The sequence below is a fragment of the Carlito syrichta genome, unplaced genomic scaffold (assembly GCF_000164805.1).
Source record: "Carlito syrichta isolate Samal-C Ts95f unplaced genomic scaffold, Tarsius_syrichta-2.0.1 Scaffold124506, whole genome shotgun sequence".
NCBI classification, from domain to species: domain Eukaryota; kingdom Metazoa; phylum Chordata; class Mammalia; order Primates; family Tarsiidae; genus Carlito; species Carlito syrichta.
In genome coordinates, this window is record NW_007068602.1 from 294,929 (window position 1) to 316,835 (window position 21,907).

At 36.7% G+C, this 21,907-nt stretch overlaps 1 protein-coding gene across 1 annotated transcript in view; it reads left to right on the forward strand.

The window, feature by feature from the left end:
* The window catches only part of DEUP1 (deuterosome assembly protein 1), a 139,400-nt gene extending 120,667 nt beyond the window's left edge, over positions 1–18,733 (forward strand). The window contains exons 12-14 of the mRNA XM_008048544.1: positions 1,850–2,046; positions 7,944–8,058; positions 17,835–18,733. Coding sequence (XP_008046735.1) covers positions 1,850–2,046; positions 7,944–8,058; positions 17,835–18,011 — 489 coding nt within the window. The 3' untranslated portion in view covers positions 18,012–18,733. The remainder of the gene's footprint in view (positions 1–1,849; positions 2,047–7,943; positions 8,059–17,834) is intronic.
* The last annotated feature ends 3,174 nt before the right edge of the window (positions 18,734–21,907 follow it).

A 21,907-nucleotide genomic window follows, 5' to 3' on the forward strand; every position in this document is an offset into this window, starting at 1 on the left:
ATTAGGCAGGCGTGGTAGCGCACACCTGTATCTGGCTACTTGAAAGGCTGAGGCAGAAGGATCGCCGGAGCCCAGCAGGTCAACAATGGAGTGGCCGTGAGTGTGCCACTGCACTCCAGCCTGGGATATGGAGTGAGACTCCAACTCAAAAAAAAAAACTTTCTGGATAAAAGATACTACACACTAAAAACTTAAAAGTCACATGGAAAACATTTTAAGAACAATAATTTAGGATCACTATACCTAATGTAAAAAAAAATCTCTCAGATAGTAAATAAAACACAAATGAAAAAGTGAGGTAAGGACACAAATAGACAATTGTCAAAAGTTAGAGTGAAATTTGCTAGAAAACATGAAAATATATTCAACTGCACTAATCAATAAAATAAAAGTTACTATTTTTATCTAGTTGTCATATTTAACAAAATGGTAACATTAAACAGTTGTGAGTATGATAAAATAGGCCCTTTAATACATTAGTGCTGGGAATTTATAAGATTGGGAATTTATTAGCCTTATGGGAAGAAAAGGACATTTTTTATCAAGGTCCTTGAAAACATTAATATAATTTAATCTAGTGGGCCTACTCCTTGGATTCTATCTGAAGAAATACAATCAAAATTTGTGTATAAGGAAATCAACACTGTTATTTATGATTTTGAAAACAAACCAAATATTCAAAATAGAGGAATGATTCAATGAATTTATTTTGTACTGCTACCAAAGCAGTCATTCTTATTTTTAAAGAATATATAATGTTAAAGGGAAAATACAGCCCCCAAGACTTTGTTGCATTTTATTCATTTCCTTTTGTAATTTCAGTTACAATTTTGTAAGTAAATATATGCATATATTTTATATTGACATATATTATATGTATGCATATATTTTGTATTGACTATATTATATTTCCTATTGATATGTATAGGGTTACATATCAATAACAATATTTTAGTCAACAATGGCACTGTGGTCCCAAAAGATTATAATACTGTATTTTTACTGTACCTTTTCTATGTTTAGATATACAAATACCATTGTGTTACAATTGCCTAAAGTACTCAGTACAGTAACATGGTGCATTTATAGCCTAGGTGTAATATACCATTCAGCCGAGGTGTTTAGTAGGCTAGGCCATCAAGGTTTGTATAGGTACACTCTTGATTGCATGATGAAATCACCTAATGATGCATTCTCAGAATGTATCCATGTCATCAAGCAGTGTGTGACTGCATATTGATTATAATTTTATAAGTATCCATGTATTATAATTATATTGATATTTTGTGTTGATTATATTGTATGTTCTATTGGTAGAAAAAGACTAGAAAGAGATAAGTATAAATGTTAGCATCAGTTATCACTGAGTGTTGGTAGTATGGAGTATTTATTTTGTTCTTAATACCTTAACATATTTTCTATAATGACATGTATTATTTTACATGCCCATATATTATTACATGCCCATGTATTATTTTAATCAAAAATATTATTTTAAAATCAAAATGTATGCTATTTCTAGTTCTATTACTAATCAACACTAGAAGGTATGTCTTATAAACACAAAAATCTTTAAATCTAGCTAATTTATTCTAGATACAGAGAGCAACTATGCATCGAGCAAACCTCGTCTGTACTGGAGCATGGGTAGTATGGTTTGTATTGCTTTAATTGCAGGTATGTTCAATGGCAGTTGTCCCTTAGCATCTGCTCATTGTCAGGAGGTGAGGGGGTGGAATGCACATTTAGGTCGTGAGTAAAAAGTAGAGCACAAGTCTCCAAACACACAGAAAATAGACATTACTTATAAAGGGCAGCTTGCTCAATGACAGTTTACTTTATTCCCTAGAATATGGATTTCACTAACAGAGAACATTCAAGGCATACATCTATTAACAAACTGGAATACGAGAATAAAAGACTCCGAAATGACCTTGCAAAGCTTCATGTCATTGGAAAATCAGCATGGGCTAGTCAAAATATCTATGAAGAAGTAGGAAAATATGCCTGTCAAAGCCAAATAAAAGTGGAAAAAAATGAAGACAGGTATGCTGGCTCCATCATATAAGGATATAAGTTTTAAAGCATTTAATTGAAATTTATTTTTAGAAATTCTTATTATAACTATGCACTTTCTCTTTGGTTGTTTAAATTTTATTTTACAATTATAATGCAGTAGGCTATATACATTGCTTTATAAGAAATCTGTGTTATCAATAGCTTTCAGAATGCCATAACAAAATGGGTGGAGTGCTACAGTGGATTTTAGTTTGTTAGCTTCTTCAGATCATTCTTGGAAGCTGACGTGGTATACGAAATATACAGGTAAGTAGTCTTAACTTATTTTTGATGCCATGGAAACAGAAAACTAGATTTTACTATGCTCGGTATATTGTTCAAACAAAATATAAAATATAGGACGATGTCACTTCTCACTTAACCTTCAATAATAGATACCTCTTCTATTGACATTCTAGCAGTGGCAACAAACTTGAGCATTTCCTAGGAAAGAATCTATGGATATATAAGAGGTTTTCTCCAAGTCAAGAGAAGTGTATGGAAAATCAGTATCTGCTGTCCATATTATTCCCATGCTCTTTAAAAGGTATTAATTCAAAATGTAAATAGATCAACCATAAAAATAGGCTAATTTATCCCAATCTAATAAAAGATTTATAGATTCAAAACTGTCTGTGAAGGCATTTCACTCTTTCCCCAAACTTTGAAAATGCTCGACAAAATAAACAAGTTCATTTTCTACAGGATTTCTCAGATTTATTAGCATATTAATTACATTGTGAGTTTCCAAGAAGAGGTATGGTATTCCCCAGTCTTATTTGATATCATTCCACAGTGCTGAGAAATGATGCGTTTGTAGACCCAGACTCAACTTCATTATAACATTTGCTCAGAAGCTCACAAGACTTCACATGGAAACTTTCCATGTTGTTTTTATATAACAGAATACTTATGACTTTGGAAAATTTGCTTAATCTTTGCCACCCTCAATTTTCCATCTGACAAATAGGTATAATAACTGTAGGAATTAAGTGAGGATCATAGGAGAAAATGCATATACTATATATAGTTTCATAAATGATAGTCATGAGTACTAATAAAATTGTTGGAATTTATAACATAAATATTTCTCCAGCAACTTATAATACCTAAAAAGTATATTCTGGTGAATAGACAAATGGCTGAATCTGATATACTCAGAAACAGATCTGTGGGCAAAGGGTGATGCTGTTTTTGTAACTAAGCATGCCCAATTCTGTAGGTAGATAAATATGTAACTAAGCATGCCCAATTCTGTAGGTCTGTTCAACATTCTTGTGGGTATAATACAGCTCTCTCCTACTTTCACCACCTCAGCCCTGACTGTATTAGAAGGACATATTCTAGTCCCATACATGAAACAGCAGCCATTCAAAAGTACCAACTTAGCAACTCCTCTTCTGGTATTCACAGAATAGGGAGGATGGAAGAGGTAGCTGTGGTGCAACCACAGACCAATTCTCTGGTGAGTGTGCTTATATGAAAATCTGTCCAATGGGTCTAACCTTGACTTAGGTGTAAGAATGTATGTTCATATGTAGAATAAATAGTTTTTAAAGTACTTTCCTACTAGATGAAGTCAGTTCTCCATAGGTCAAATCATGACTCTCATGTTCTGTATACAGTTTCCTCATTGTAAGAGAAAAGAAGGCCCCTAAAGACACTATAAAGGGTCTTCCAGTGTATATTAGTCAGTCACTGATCTGTATTGAGCAGCCATTGGGCCCAGGACACTGTTTCCTATTCTTGCTTGTTGGGAATCACTTTGAAAGCTTCAGATGGAGGTACTGTGATGTTATTTAAACAAAAAGACAGTTACTCTATCTTTTGCTATTTTTTAAAAGTATTTTTATTTGTATGGATTGCCCCTTTCTTCTCTGTCAGGCAGCACAGAATGTATTAAAAGTATCTAACAAAAACAAGACAGTGGGGGACACAGAAAGCAACATAAGAGGCAAAATGCTCAGCAGGAGATTATTTTAATAAGCAGTTTGGACTACTATTCCTGCTGCAAAACCTTGTATCCTGCCAGTTTCATTTGTTGAAAGTTTCATTAAATTTGTTTTAATGCCTTGTCTGATTTCAGTGTTCTCCAGTGACCTGGTTTTTAAAAGAAACAGCATTTCAAATGTTCTGAATAAATTATTACCATGTAAAAGCCACTACTGGGAAGAGTTGTTGAGATGCAAAGACACTGTGAATTCACCAGTGGAGAACTGTAAAGCAGATATCTCTCTATTAATTCTTGCAAGTGGAAAATGAAATCTTTCTTTCCCTCAGAGCACAGCTCAGTGAGGTCAAATAGTAAAAGCTACATATATATATTTGTTAGGCATAAATTAATCAAAAAGTATACAAGTCATGTTTACATATCAATGGCTAATGCAGTAAGATATTATTAAACTATTTTAAGAAGGAAAAAGCCTTTAGGTAAAGGTATATGAAAAAAATATTCCACAAAATTTTAAAGTCTATAGTCTAATCTTAAGGCAACTCATGCTTTTAACTGAAGAAAATTTGTATATTATTAAGCTAATCTTTTATTCACTCTGAAGCAACTCAGTTTTGTTGTTTTTTACTCCTGCTCAAAGTGCTAAGTTTTTTAATGCACAGCCACTTAAAATGTGAAGCATTTTAGAATATTCCAAAACATTTTCTAATAAAACAGTTACTCAGCACTTTAAAAAATTATGAGTGAGATGTAATTGAATTTCATGAGGATGTTTCGAATATTGTTTTAAAAGTTAGAGGTTTGAAGTTTTGGGATAATTTAAAAGCTAATTTGGAGTAGTGGTATCCAGAACTATTAATATGCAATTAATTTTAATGACAAATCAATTTTGTAATAAATGGAGTTTTATTTCTATATAAGATTCACACTTAAAATGAATTATGATTTTAAAAGTTGTATCATGTGCTAGAAAGATTTTAGCAATCACAAACATTAATCATTAAGATGGTTTCAAGTACAGCTAATAAATCAAGTTTCTTTTATTTATTTATTCATTCATTCATTCATTGAATTGAAGTCTCACTCTGTCGCCCAGACTGGAGAGCAGAGGCACCTTCATGGCCACCCCTGAGTCGACCTGCTGGGCTCCGGCAATACTTCTGCTTCAGCCTTCCAACTACGAGCACGCACTACCACGCCAAGCTAATTTTTTAAATTTACCGTAGAGACAAGGTCTCGCCAAGTTGCCCAGGTTCGTCTCAAACTTTTGGGCTCAGGCAATCCACTCGCCTTGGCCTCCCAAAGTGCTGAGATTGCAGGCTGAGCCACCCAGCCCGGCCATAAATTAAGTTTCTAATACTACAAAACCACAGTCAACAGGTTTGTTATAACCACTCACAAGATTCCTTTTCAAGGAATAAGTAGTCTTGAGAAGCCAAAAGCAAGCTGAGAAAGTTGTACCATGGTGTTACTTGGCAAGGAACAAAACAGAGCAGGTTGAACTGTTCTAGACCAGGAAACAATGAGCATTCACAGAAGAGGGAGTTCATGTGGAGTGGTGGGAGGTGAGGTTGGAAAAGGGAAGTCAGCTTGTGAAAGGACCTTGTCCTCGACTAAGGACATTATCCTATAGCCCAGAGAAACATCCATGGAGGGACAGGATATGTTGGTTATGTCCAACAATACTGAAAATTGCCGAGATTTGATCCAGCTCTCAAGTGGAGAGCGTTCTTGTCCCCAACAAAGTAGCCAGATCCTGCTCTCCTGGCAAAACCAGACCCAGCAGCATTGGAATAGGGCCTGTGAAAAGCTAACTGGACACATTAGCTTGTAGCTAACTGAACACATTAGCTTGTGAGAGGATAGTTCAAGCCTTCTGAAATAATTTTTAAGATAGCTTTTAAATTGATATACGTAGCATTTTATGCAAGGTAGTTTTATGAAGTATTTGAATAGCTATATTCTAGAAGAAGATCTTGTCAGATATAAAGATGATTTAAAACAAAAGTACTTCATAGTGTAGTCTTTCCTTTTAATCTCTACATTTTATTGATCTTACAATGAAAAGAATGTTCCTGCATAAATTTTAGTAATTAACACCGTAAAACTGTACCTATACATTCAAAGCAAAATGGATAATCAAGATAATTATTTAGATAATTTAGGACAAATAATACTTTGCCTGATATATCTGTATAACTGAGATAATAGAGAGATATACATTTCTTAATCACTTCTATAATTATCTTATTTTTTTCTACTGTGCTTTAAAGTTTAGTAGTAACCACACTCAAATTAAAAGGGTCAGCTAAAGATTATATGCAGATGTACTATGTAATTGTTATAATTCTATTTGAATTATGAGATGTTTCATCTTATTGTGCACATCATAAACCATGTTATTTCAGTTTAATTTGCTGCTCTGTTTCCATGGTAATTATGGTTTGGGAGAATGGGTTAAAAAAAAAAGAAAGAAAGAAAGAAAGAAAGAAAAGAAAGAAAGAAAGGAAAAAAGAAAGAAAGAAAGAAAGAAAGAAAAGAAAAAGAATATATTTCCAGATAAGTAAAAATAGAAAACATGTTGTGTTTTTTATGTATTAATTTACAGATGCCTCACTTAACTTTATTGCTGTTTGTATGCATAGCTTTGAAAATGTTTGCATAATAAGAAACAAGTCATATAAATTAGATAGTCTTTGGATAAAAACAGAGATATAATGTGAATTTTGTTGAACTGTGAAGGCTTTGAAAATAGTTAACCAATACCTGTAGAGAATTTGAATTATTAGTAAACATAAATAATTTTAAATTTCAATTTTAAAATTGAAGAGTTTTTTTTATGGTCTTTGATGATTTGATTCAGCTAAACCCCATTTTCATGAAAGATAGTTATTTAATCCCAAACAACCCATGCTGTCAGGATCTTTTTTTGTAAAACTTTAGGGTAAATTTTTGTTTTGTTTTATTACTCATTGGCTTAGTCAGCAAACCAAAATTCAAAATCTCAATGCTATTTTTCTCAGTTTCATCTTCTGCCCTATATTTTAGCAAATAAATTCCACACCTTGACTTTCATCCAAATCGTGGGTTTTGAAGTCAGTAAAACCTGGATTTAAATCCAAAATTATCACTTCTAGCAATTTATTCTGATTTGAAAAATAAATGATTAGATAAATAATTTAACTTTTAGATACTAGTTTCCTCATCTGTGGATAGTATTCACCTCATTGGGGTTATTTTCAAGATTAAATGAGTTTAAAAATAATAATAATATCTAATCTTTATTAAACATTTACTATGTGCCAGGCACTATGTTATAAGTGTTTTATGCGTATTAATTATTCAACTCTCACAACAACCCTTTTTATAAGTAAGGCTGGTATAGTCACAGAGAGATAAAGTCACCTGCTCAAGTCACACAACTAAATTTATAATTAAAGTTATTTGTATAATAACTTGTTTTTATTATAATAATTTGTATAAAGACTTGTTTTAGCATTTTAAAAAGAAAATATAAATCTGTTAAGAAAGCCAGTGAGGTTAAGTGCGATAGAGAATAGAAAAAGAGTACCTATTGAGAACCGTCAAGGGCAGCGGTGTTCACTGTTGAGATTTTTCACAAACTGGCTTTCATGTTATTTAATTAAATGGCAAAGAGATACAAAGTCAAACATAAAAAGGGTAGCAATAACAGCAATAAGGGAAGCAAAATACTTTTTAACAATTACAAATTTCTACTTCATTTTTAATTATTCTAAATCTTTGAAGTAGAAATTATTTATCAGGAAAGACATTTTCAAAAAAATACACAGATACCAAGCTCAAACATTTTGTTGTGCTGTCCCCTCTTCAGATATCTGAGAAACGAAGACGCTTAGCTGCATATACAAGCATGTGTCCTTGGTAGCAACAAGAACAGTTTCTTCTCTTTCAGACTTAGCCAGGATTGTGAGCCAAGTGAAAGTCCAACGCCACCATTGTCACCTTTGACATTTCAAACCAGAGAAATGACAAGTCCTTTGGTCAGTGATGATGAAGTCTTCCCACTGGTGAGTTGCTTGTTGCCAGATTTTTTTTTCCCTTAAGGGGTGATTGCTTTACTCTTACACTGATGCCAATATACTGATGTACATAGCATTTTTTTTAAAAAAGTCAGTCCTTGACTAGGACTACAAGATGGGTCTGTGAATCATTTGGCCAAACCTATCTATAGAAAGAAAAGAGACCCATAATTTTACATGAAGTATCTGTCAATGGTTACTAACCTCTAATGCAGGCCAGAAGTACTAGTGATACTTTTAAAAATTGAAGTGCTTAGAACTCACCCCTGAATATTTCATGATCCCGCAAGGATCTATATATTTTAAAGAGCTACAAGTGATCTTTTTCGGGGTTAAAAACATTTTTTAATTGACTCTGACATACATACAGATATATTATACAAATCACAAATAGATGGCTTGGTGAATTATCACAAGGGGAATGCATCAATGCAGCTACCTCCCGGGTAATGAACAGAACATTACCAACACTTCAGAAGTCCTACTTATGTCCCTTCCAGTCCTTACTTCTGCTTGCTCCCAAGGTAACCACTATCCATACTTTTGGCCTTATCATTCACTTTTCCCACTTATAAATTTTTTATAAATGGTATCATACTATATGTGTTGTTTTGTGTCTGGCTTCTTTTGCCAGAGATTCATCATCATCATCATCCATATTGTTTCATACAGCTGTAGTTGATTGATTTTTATTCTCCATAGTAATCTATTATATTTAAATACCATACACAATGATATTAAAATTCATTTATTCATCCTACTGTTGATAGACATTTGGGTCATTTTCAGTTTGGCGTTATTACAAATAATACTGCTAAAAACATTCTTGCATGTGTCTTTTGGTGCCCATGTATACCTATTTCTACTGGGTATATACCTAAAGCAAATTCCTGGGTCATTGGATGTGGATACAGTCAGCTTTGGGAAGTGCTGCCAAATGATTTTCCTGTTTGAGCCAATGAATACCCCAACAAATAGTGTATGAGAGTTCTCCTTGTTCTATATTCTGACACTTGGCATTGTAAGTCTTTTTAATTTTAGCCAGTATGACCAGTGTATTTAATATCCTATTGTGTGGTTTTAATTCACGTTTCTCTGGTGACTAATGAGATTGAGCACCTATCATATGTTTGCTGGACATTTTGTATCCTCCTCTGTAAAGTATCTGTTCAGTTTCCTTGCCTAATTTTCTGTTGGGTTCTCTTCAGTGTTTGCCATTGATTTGTAGGAATTATTTCTATTCTGGATACCAACCTTTTGTTGGTTATATTTTGGTGTCATCTTGTATTAGGAGAGACTGGAAGCAAGGTTTAAGCTATCATGATAGAAAGCAGTGTAAAACCATTAATTTTTTAAGTTGTAGAGATCTCCAGAGTCCTGAAATGCTCTTTTGTGTTCGTCTCTACATAAAATGCCAAACTTATTTAAATAGAATAAAATTTCATACCAATAAAGTAAACTAAACTCTCTCATTTAAGTTATGAGAATCTTTTAAGGAGACCTTGCAAATTCTGCAACAAAACTTTTATTATTTAGGACTCAAAGTAAGCACATATTTCAGTCAAGCTATAGGGGGAAAAAAGTGATGAATTGCTAAATACCCAACTGTTGTAATATCTGATGATTTTCAGATTTTACGATTTTTAATTCCTCTCTGCTCAAATGTCACCTCATCAGACACCTAAGCAACCCACCCTATACCAGCACCTCCCTCTTCTCTCCCTGTCCTCTCATCTTGCCTTTTTTGTCATAGCTCTTCACTGTGAGACTTTTATTTGTTTGCTTGTTTGCCTCTTCCTCTAGAATGTAACCTCTGTGAAAGCAAGGACTTTTTCTATTTTTGTTTATTGTGGGAACCTAGCACCTAAAATAGTGCCTGGCATTAGCAGGCACATAAAATACATGTAAAAGTTTCTGTTGATTTAATTTAATAACACTGAGCTTCCTTTTACCTCTAAAATTCTGTATTACTTTTTGAGGAATTCCTAACTTCCACAGTAACCAGGAAAAAAAATTATCTACTGTTCTAGGACTGGGTATAAGAAAGTTAATCTCTGATGGAGGCCTTAAAAGTTCTCTGGGAGACATGACTCAACCCACTGTTCTGGGTCCGGTGGTTTCTATCCACAGTTGTATTTTGACTTCCACACCAATACTATTCCTACCAAGACCACTACTGACCTTCTAGTTGTTAATTAAATATACAGTTTTAAGTATTCATCTTCTGTAATTCTTTTTCCTCAAAACTTATATTCTCTGGCTTCTATGACACTATAATCCACTGATTTTTCTGCTGCCTTTCTAGTTCCTCTTCCCCAGTCTTCTTCCAGGATTATCCCTCCTACACCTGTCCCTTAAATATTCATATTTTTCATTCATAAAATAAACATGTATGGAGCACCCAGTATATGGCAAATTCTGTTCTAAACACATCTTTGAATAAGATAGACAAGTCTATAATATGGTGGGGAAAAAAGGGAACTCTATCAATAGATGAATAGATTAAAATATATATACACACAATGGAATATTATTCAGCCATAAAAAGAAGCTATGTAAAAAAGGCCAAAAATGCTACAATATGAATGAACCTCAAAAATATGCAAAGTGAAGGAAGCTGGACACAAAAAGTAATACACTGTAGGATTCCATTTATATGAAACAGCCAGAATAAGTAAAACAATGAAGACTGGTAGTTACTAAGGGAAATGGGGAGAGGGAACCAGGAAACAATGGTTTGCTAGGTACGGTTTTCTTTTGGGAAGATGAAACTATGTTGAAACTAGACAGAGGTGGTGGTTGTACAACTTGTGAATGTACTAAGTGCCAATAAACTGTTTAATCTTAAAATAGTTAATTTTACTTTATGTGAATTTTACCTCAAAAAACGAAAAAGAGAACAATTAATGATTAGAAATAAATGAGCAAATAAGAAAATAGCAAATAAGAATAAATGCTGTGATTAAAAGAAAAGCAGATAATGTGATGGGGGTGATGAGAGTGAGAGGGATTATTTTAGGTTGAGTAGCCAGGAAAATTATCATTGAGGAGGGGGCATTTAAGGCGAAGCATAAACAATACAAAAAGAGTCAGCATTGCAAAAATCTGGTGAAATAGAGTCTCAGGCAAGGGAACTACAAGACAGGGGCAAATTTGGCAGGTTTAGGAATTAGAAAGGGTGGTGGATATTCTGAAACTTAGAAGGAAAGAGGGAGAAAGTAATCATAAGGGACAGAGAAGTAGACAGGGGAACTCTAGGTATGTAGGGACAGTAGGTCGTGGGAAGGAGTTTAGACTTTATTTTATTTTATTTACTTATTTCATTTTTCATTTTAAAATTGTGGGGTACAGTTAAGGGTTAGGTTTACAAATATGCATCATTCAGGCACCTTTGTTGATAAGGGGTGTCTCCCCATCCCCAGAGATATTCACTACCGTTAGTCCCACCTCCTTTCCCCTCCTCACCCTCCCATAGTTTCCCACTACTGTCAGTCCTTTTCTTTTAGTATTATGATAGGTGTTCAAGGTCCACTATATGAGTGAGAACATGTGATACTCAGATCTTTGTTTCTGTGAGAGATCACTCAGTATTATAGACTCTAGTTCCATCCAGGTTGCTGCAAAATTCATGATTTGGTTCTTTTTTATGGCTGCGTAGTATTCCATCATGTATATGTACCACATTTTTAAAAATCCAGTCCACTTTTGATGGACAGCATGGTTGGTTCCAGGTCCTTGCTGTTGTGAACAATGTTGCAGTAAACATACGTGTGCAGGTATCTTTTTGATAGAGTGATTTGAGTTCTTCAGGGTATATTCCCAGTAGGGGGATTGCAGGGTCATATGGGAGGTCGATATTTAGAGCTTTTAGGAATCGCCACACTGCTTTCCACAGAGGTTGCACTAGTTTACACTCCCACCAACAGTGTAGAAGTGTTCCCTTTTCACCACATCCTCTCCAGCATCTGTTATTTTTTGAGTTATTGATAATTGCCATTCTGACTGGAGTTAGGTGGTATCTCAGTGTAGTTTTAATTTGCATCTCCTTGATAATTAGTGAGGTTGAACATTTCTTCATGTGTCTGTTGGCCCCTTGGATGTCTTCCTTTGAGAAGTGTCTGTTCATATCTTTTGCCCACTTCTGGGAAAACTGGCTGACCACATGCAGAAGGCTCAAACAAGATCCCTATCTATCCCCATACACAAAAATTAACTCTAAATGGATCAGAGACCTAAATGTAAAACCTCAAACCATAAGACCTTAGAAAATGCAGGACACACCCTTATGGAAGTTGGAACTGGCATCCAATTCCTGAGCAATACCCGAAACGCATGGGCCATAAGAGATAAGATAGACAAGTGGAACCTCATTAAACTGACAAGCTTCTGCAAAGCCAAAGAAACCATCAAGAAAGCAGGGAGACAGCCCACAGATTGGGAAAATGTATTTGCCAACTCCAGGTCTGACAAAGGCCTAACATCTTGGATCTATAAGGAACTCAAACATGCTGAAAAGAAAAAAACAAACAACCCCATTACATAGTGCACTTTATTTTAAAACAATGGGAAGCCGTTGTGAAGTTTCAAGTAGGGAATGCTGACATGTTTACTCTGTTTAAAATTATTCACTCAGTTTAATAATAAGCAGATCTAAGATTTTTAAACGATTATTCTGTTAAGTAAGTAATCAATTATAGAGGGGCAAGGGTGGAAGTGGGGAGGACTATCTAAGGTGATTTCAATAGTCCAAGCAAGCACAGAACAACATGCTGGATTCAGGAAACATTCTGGAAAGCAGACCAGATTTGACAGTGAATTGAAGATAAGGAGTAGGGGAAACGGTCAAAGGTGACTCCTAGGATTTCAGCCTGAGCATTAGGTAGATGTTACTACCACTTTCTGTCATGGGAAGACTAAGGAAGGAACAGGGTTAGAAGGGAAATCATGATTTCTGGGTTGGACATTTAAGCTTAAAATGTTTATTAGATATCCAAATATAAATGTTAAACAGGTGATACGATGTGTGGATCTGGTATCCAAGGTAGAGATCAAGCTGGGAATATAAATATGGGAATAATTAGCATATGACTGGTATTTAAGTCTATGGAACTGGATGAGAATACTTAAAAAGTACAAAGGGAAAACTATCCCAAGACAAAGCCTTGGGTCATAACATTTAGTGGCCCAAACAGGAATCTTTAAGGAGGAAGAAAATTTGAGGGTGAAGAGGGTGGGGCTCCCAAAGGGACTTCAGTTCAGAAGTAAAGTCAGAAGCAAAGTTATGAGAAGGTAGGAAAAAAAGAGAATCCACAGTGTAGGTGAAAGGATGGGTCCCTGAAACAGGAAGCGGGAGAATGAGGGAGCTCCCCCACACCCAGAAGGAGAAAGGGTACTTACAAGGGAACTGCAATAATATCTCCTGGCAGTGTGCACTGACCATTTGACATCTGTGGTCATGCATTTAAAGTGAAACTAGTCCATGCAGTAATTTAATCCCCTTCTTACCTGTCTGCCCCAGCATTCTCTCAGGTGCAGACATGACCCAGGCAGATGGGTCAGTTTAATTAGGGATGGATTTTACCAAGTAAGTAGGATAGAGATAGTATTCATTCAGGGAGGGACAAATTGCTGATTCTGCTTACGATGATGGATGTGGAATATAAGCAGAGTCAGAAGGGAAGGGAGGGAATGAGTAAGATGATGGATAGCGAAAAGGAGGGTGTCTAAATGAGGTCAAAGAAATGCTGGTGTGGGAGCACTAGGATAAGTGAGCCAAAAGGATGATAGGCAGCTGAGGTAAATCAAGATCAGTAAATACTGCAGTTCTCATTGATGACAATGTCAAGGATATGGCCGAGGGGTGGGAGCCTGAGATGAAGGATTCTCCAGGGCTCCATTTTAAACTTTTTCTTCTTCTTTTATTTGCATGTCCTCGTAATTTCAATCTCATGGTTTGTCATCTATAACTTCCAAATCTGTATCTCTGATCCAGATGTATCTTCTGTGACCTGGGTTGATGTATCCCACTATCATCACCAAGTCCACCTGAGTCCCAAGTCACCTCAAACTCAGCATCATTCAAAACCAAATGCATTTTCTTCATTTATGTACTAACTCAAAAAGTTTATTGAAAATACACTCTGGCTCAGGATTTGTGCTAGAACCTGAGGAATCAGAAATAAATAAGACCTTACTCTGAATGGCTTCTTTGGCCTTTCTTCCTTTCTCAGTAAATGGCATTAGTGTCACTTGTCATTCATTCCAGAATCTAGGAAGTCACCTGTCTGAGGCCAGGTTTCCTAGAACCTGAGATGAGGTTCTTGAGAAGATGATTTATTGTAGGAGTATTATCAGAAGGAGGACCAAGAAGGAGGCAGGCAGGAGAGGGGAGGAGAGATAATCAAGGAAGTGGTCTCCCAAGGAGCTTGGAGCATGAATACCACCACAGCATTGGTTCACCCCGGAGGCAAGAAGACAGGTGTTTTGTGTCCCTGTGGCAGTCATTGCCTCAGACAGGGGAGGAAATGGGCAGAGGGGGACTGTAGCTTCCCAAATGAGGCAGAAGCCTCCAATTCAGCCAAGGACTCTCCAGAAGAGTCAGCTGTGAGCTGTTAACAGCCAACACCCAGAGCAGCTGGAGGAGAGACGCACCAGTCTAGGAAAAGGGGCTTCGGGTGGGGGACTGGCCTCACCCATGATAGTTCACATCTTGCACCATTCAGGTCTGCCTTCTTCCATTATTGTTCATTCCCTTCAGGAGTATCTTCTTAAAGATTCTGGCTGGTCATAGTTCCTGGGAAAACTTATAAGAGAGAGGTTAGTGAGACAAACTACAGCCTCTGATTCTGCACTTCCCATCTCCTCACCCACTGTACATTCCTCTCCCCCTCATCCAGCTCTTTGTTGGTTCAAGTGGCTTGTCTTATGGGGTGAGCTCCTGATTATCATGTCTTCATTAGGATGTGGTTTTTGGACTTGCCATTTATAATTAAAACTGGACCAAAGAGTACCAAGACACCTCAGTGGATTATCTGAATACCAAACACATTCCTCATTGCTTCTGTTATGTAGTAGCATTCTTACAGCATCTCTTCATGATGATATAGGATCAGTTATCTGATATACAGGCTCTATTCTGTGTCTGAACTGTTGGCATGATGACCCAAAGTGACTATGTGGCAGCCAAAGCTCTAAGTTTAGTGGGGCTCTTACAGGTCTCTTGGTTGAAGTATCCCCTCTCTAAAACCTAAGACCTGTAGACCACTGAGCCTAAAGATACAGAGATAGAAAGCACGAATTCTCCAAGTGGGTCAACAGAAGTGATAGACAGTAGAGCCATTCCTACTTCCTCCCTTTTTTTCCCAGATCCATGTATTCCACCTGTTAGAAACACAGCACCATATAACAACCATTGGTTGAAAGGCTATATCACATCCTCACAGGATGTAATCTCCAAGCTGGTGTCTCAGCTGTGTTGTCAAGCTCCTGTCCCAGAGCTTATAATGCTAGCATCCTCTGGATAGTGCTGTGTGTAGTTAGTACCAATGGTCATGACCTTTACTATTAAAGGTCATGTCAGGAGATCTGTAAGCCCTCTGATAGAAGTGCTGGCGAGGGCCTCGCAGGCATAAAAGGCAAACCCATAGAATGCATGTCATTTCTGGTAAGGATAAGCATCACCCTTTCCAACTTTGTAAGGGATCTGATGTAATCAAATTGACACCAAGAGACTGGTTGGTCTCCCTGAGGGATGGTGCCATATCAGGAGTTCAGCTTTGGTCAGACATTCAACAGCAACAGTAGCTAGATTACCTTTGGTGAAAGGGGAGACCAGGCTACTGGGGCCATGTGTAGTTTCTCCTGGGGTAGCCAAAGACAGAGACTAGATTAAATCATCCTGCCAATTTGCTAGATGCTCTGTCTCAACCAGGACTCAATAGCAGGTCAGGAACTGTTATAAAGCACACAAGTTTCTGCTATAGATGGCATAGCCTAGCTCCAGGATATTAAGGGAACACAACTTTCCCACTGAAACTTGACAGGGGCTGCATTTTTCTCCAGCAGAGATTCTTATAGTATGTAATCTGTCAAGTCATTTGACTCAAGTAGCAGGATTGTTTGTACCCTACCTTGAACCTTCTACAGAACCCTTTCTTGTTCTTGGCTTGCTTTTTAAAAAAATTCTTTGTCATTCAATAAATGAATCAGATTATTCAGTGATTCCACCTAGAGATGAAGTATTTTCAAGGTACATTAGCTTTTGTTTTACCCAGGCCCTTCAGAATTTATGTGACAGCATCATTAACATAATGTTGGGGCAAAACCATGGTTTTACCCAGGATGTCCTGACATGCCCCACAGCACTGAACACCTAAAAACCCTAGCCCTAGCCCTAATCCTCTGTCAATCCCCTGAATCTTTTATGGGATTTATCTTTCACCCTCGGAACATATGCATTTTTCCAAGCCTTTAACATACTTGCCACTTCTTGCTTACCAGGTCTTCTAAGAGGATGTTACTATTAATTTATGGTTTTATGTGATAGTCTTTGGAATGTCAGATGGTCCAGGCCCTTCAGAATTTATGTGACAGCATCATTAACATAATGTTGGGGCAAAACCATGGTTATATACTGTCGGTCACCCCATGTTAATACTAACTGCTTCTTCTCCTTCTCATTGGATATTAAAAAGAATGCATTTGTCAGATCAACACAGCATCCCATGTACTGCAGGCTGTTGATAGTCTACTCTAGTAAAGATACAATACTGGTATAGCAGCTACAGCTGGGCTTCAAGTCGAGTAAGTGTGCAGTACTCCACTATCATTTCCCATGATCCCTAGTTTTGGCAGGCGCCAGACTAGAGAACTAAATTCCCCTATAACAATTCTCATGTATACAGATTGTTGCCTCCTCAAACACTTCATAAAGTCTCATTCTTCCTAACAAAACAAAACAAAAATTGAAGAAGAATATAGGGACCACAGAACTGGAAAATTAAAGTACACATTTCCCCAACTTTAAAAAAATAATTTTTTTAAACAAGGACTGTAAAATGATCTAATATATCCTTTATTCCTTAGCCACAGATTTCTGTTTTTCACTTTTTGTAAATAAGTACTAAACAAGTCACAAACAGTTAAATAGCTTTCATGTCGCCATGAAGGGCAGAATCAGGACATTCATTGCTGAGACTTTCTCTACTGTGATAGGACAAACAAGAGACACACCAGCATAACGGCCCTTCCTAGTAGACTAATTTTTTTTTTTTTTTTTTTACTTTTTGGAGAGACAGACTCTTACGATATTTGCCCAGGCTGGTCTCAAATTCCTGGCCTCACTCAATCCTCCCTCCTAAGTCTACCAAAATGCTGGGATTACAGTAATGAGTCACTGTGCCCAGTCCTAATTTAGCTTTTTAGAGTTGCCTATTTTCAAATGAGAGTCATTGGCTTTGCAAATTAGTGGAGCATGTGGTAAGCAGGTCCCATGGTGATTGCATTGCATCCCTACATTTGCAGGTGCATACAATAATGTTCATTTTTAGAGCTTTTTAACGTAATGGTGCTGTGATGTCTTACTTAGTTCCTTGAGGATTTCATTAGTGGTGATTGCTAACATTGGTAGAGGGAGTTCACCCAAGACATATTATCTCACTAGCAGCCGCAATGCTGACAGTGTGTCCGGGTGAAGCACACCTGGAAATATGGAGATTTCACAAGTTCTGTATTCCTCATGCACATTTCTTTCTTTCTCTCTATAGTTTCCCCCAGATATCTCCTTCCCAGCTTCTTTGGCTGCACAGCATTTCCTTCTGGAAGAAGAGCAGCGAGCAAAAGAACTGGAAAAACTTCTAAATACACATATTGATGAGCTGCAAAGACATACAGAATTTACTCTTAATAAATACACCGAGCTAAAACAAAATAGACACATATGAGCTTTTAAACTTTTTTATTTGATTCCCCCACCTCAAGAAAAAAAAAGCTCTGACAAAATATTTACAAAGCAGATTAATGAAACTGAGAAATTTTTATCTGTTTTCTTAAGTAAATAATTTCTTAAGGCAGCTAAAAAATAGTATTTTGCTTGATAAAGCTGTTTGCATTTCTGCATTAACATGCTAAATTGTTCTGCTGTAGCATTACTATAAAATAAACATGACTACTCGAAGAGATTTTTTTTCCCAGTCTAAAGAATATTTTGGAATTAAATATGCAATTTTCCCCCCTCTTGGATCATGTATACTAAAAACCCCTCCACAACAACAAAAAATAAAAGAAAAGGAAGTGCTGTTTCAAACACAAACGAATCAAGTGCAGCTCAGTTGCACTAGGTTTGAAAACACAAGGATTTTTTTCAGTGAAAAAATATTTAAGTATCTTGAGCTGTGTAAACATCCTAACATTTATTTTAGAAAAAAGAAACAGCTTTGCCATTTTTACATTCAACTTTGTAACGTGTTTTGACATAATGACAGTACATGGAATGTCCAATTTACACACTTACAATATATGTGCCAAAGATAAATGAATGCTTTCTGTTAGTGCTCATTATTTCATGGACATGGAAAGGAGAAAGAAAAGATAAAGCATAGCTGTGGTTACATTCTCCTTTGTAATCACCTCTGTTTTTAATATAATAAAGGAACAGAAAATTCAATGGACTTCAAACATAAATGCCAAATCTGCACAGAACAGTAATAGCATGGTAGTAAACAATAAAACTGAAGTTATAAATATTTAACAACGATAATCCAATATTCTATTCTTTCTTTGAAAATTATATGTGTGTATATATATATATATGGGGAGAGAGAGAGAGATTATAAAAAACTCAAGGTAAGTCCTATAAGTTTTATAGTTTTCTATTTTCTTTTAAAGAAACATACTGAAAGATAAGTAATAATGTCTCTAGATAGCGAGTAAAATTTTTGTGTGAAAAATGTAAAGCATTGTTCACTTTAAGTGACATGACCACATGTATTTGTATAGCTCTTGAAGTTTGCAAAAAAGACTTCTGTCTTAGTTCAGTTTACTATAACAAAAATATCAGAAACTGGGTCACCAAAACAGCAAACATTTATCTCTCACTGTTCTGCAGGCTGAGAAGTCACGATCGAGGTGTCAGCTGATCTGGTATCTGGTGAGGCTTGTGTACAGCTGCCTTCTTGCTGTGTTCTCCATGGCAGAGAGAAAGTCATTTTTCTCATGTCTCTTCTTATAAGGACACTCTTCCCATTCATGGGGACTCAAGTCCTCATGCCATAATTGCCTCCTCAAAGCCTCATCTCCTAATACCATATCACATTGAGGGCTAGGTGTTCAGTACAGTCATGTGTCACTTAATGACTAGGATACATTCTGAGCAGTGCATCGTTAGGTGATTTTGTCATTGTGCAGATATCAGAGATTGTACTTACACAAACCTATCGCATACCTGGGCTGTGTGGTATATCCTATTGCCCCAAGCTACAAACACACATAGCATGTTACTGTACTACATACTCTAGATACTTGTAACACAGTGGTATTTATGTAAGCATATCTAAAAATAGAAAGGCACAGTAAAAATAAGGTATTATAATCTTACAGAAACACTGTCACATATGCTATCTGTTGAAACACTGTTATGTGGCGCATGACTGTCTATGAATCTTGGGTGGGCACAAACATTCAGCCCATAATCCATTATTCATTAAACTCAAAACAAGCCTGTGAAGTCAGCAAAGCTAATAACTCTTTCTCTGGGAATCAGACCTGTTAAGGAATTTCGAATCACGGTAAGCAAGAGACAGAAAGAAAACCCCTGGCTTTCTGATTCCTGGCTGCAGCTCTTATTACTTCCCAGTATCACCCCTTGTCAGAAAGTAGATGGCAAACAAAGCTGTATCCACAGAAGCCATGTTTAATGACAGAACAGCAGAGGTATGCAAAGCCTGTAGTGTATCCACAGAAGCTTTACGTGGGGAAGATAATAAGTATTATGATACTTTTAAGTTATTTAGTAATTTCTGGCCTGGACATAAGGAAAATAAAATTTTTTCGGTGTTATCTTTAGAAGATGGGAAGAAAAACTCTTTAGGAAAAGGGAGTTCCATAAACATATTCTAAAACCTTTGCAACCCTAATGCGAATGCAAACAATGAAAAAGATTAAATATACATATTTTCATAATCTCCTAAAGCTGAATACCATTTAATTATCTTCAGGGTAAAGACACAACTGAAAATGGTTTGGTGAAATAAAGATCTAGGCTGCAGTGTTTGTTCTCAGAACTTAATAGTCAAGACAGCATGAACTTGAGACATGTCCAGGTCGGTTGGCAAATCTGCCCTAGGGCTTACTACTTCAAGTCCACAAACAAACTTCTTTTAAATCACTAGTTCAGCATCCACTAGATACCAGCTTTCTTAAAACAGGGGTTTTCAATATTTTTTGCTTAACAGCAGGATTTGGTATTCAAAAGCAATCATATGCTCAAGTCCAACATAAATGTACCGTAGTCAAGATAAAAAGCAAGCAGCTCTGGTTGAATGTCCAAAGGAGGGAGTGAGGCCGAACTGCTCCCCATTCTACTTCCCTCTCCTACCCTTCTGACCTGCACAGGCCAAAGAGTTGCCAGATGCTGGGGACGGGAGGGGGTGGGGGGATGGGGGGGATTCAGGGTGGAGGAGAGGCAGGTTTGCTCTATTGTTACCTGAGCACAGAATAAACTTCCTATAGAAACCATATCACGGATAACAGTTATAACCTCCTCCACACCACAAAAGCTCACTTAGCAAGGTTTCAAACAGAGAAGGCTTCAGCAGGGTCAAGCACAGAACTAAAGAGACCCTCAGAGCCACCTCACTGGCTCCAGGACCAGGTCTTCAAGGTGCTCAGTACATCAGGACTGGCTAGATCTTCCGGCAACATGGTTCTCTGTGCCCTGGCCCTGTGACCTTTAACAAAGTTTCCATATCCTCCTCCGTAGAACAGGCATAATAATACGACCTATGTCAGAAGACTATGAGGATTACAAGAGCTTACCACGAGCACTTGTCAGCCTTGACCCCTGAGGCACTGGCTCTCAGCACAGAGGACAAGATGCATCCTCAGAGAATAACACTATCGTTTTTGAGAACCATGTGCTAGCCACTACACATAAGTTAAACTCACTTAATCATTAACAGTTTTGTTAAAAATAATTTACATACCACAAGATTCACCGATTTCAAAGGTATCATTCAATGATTTGATTAACTTTACAGGGTTGTGCAGTCATTGCCACAGCCCCATTTTGGAACATTTTGTCATGGCAAAAAGATCCCTGATGCCTTTGTGCGATCACCCAACCCCATTCCCATGCGCACTCCCAGGCAGTCACTAAGCTACTTTCCGTCTCTATAGATTTACCTGGACATTTCATATGAGTGGATTCATATGCGGAGTCTTTTGCTTCTGCCTTCTTTCACTTAGCATAATGTTTTTGTGGTTCATACTGTGTCGGTATTTTATTCTTTTTGCTCAGTGGTATACTATTGTATGAATAAGCCACAATTTCATTTATCCATTTCATCAGTTGATGGACAGTTAAGTGGCTTCCAGTTTAGGGATATTATGAATATGGCTGTATGAGCATATAAGTCCCTTAATGGATGTATATTTTCATTTCTACTTAGTAGTTTCCTAGGAGTAGACTTTGAGTCACGTGGTATATTCATGTCTAACTTTGAAAAGAACTGTCAGACTGTTTTCCAAGAGGTGTACCCTCTTACATTCTCACCAGCAGTGTATTAAGGGCTTCAATTTCTCCCACACTTGTTACTATATACACAAGAAGGACCCCAAAAAA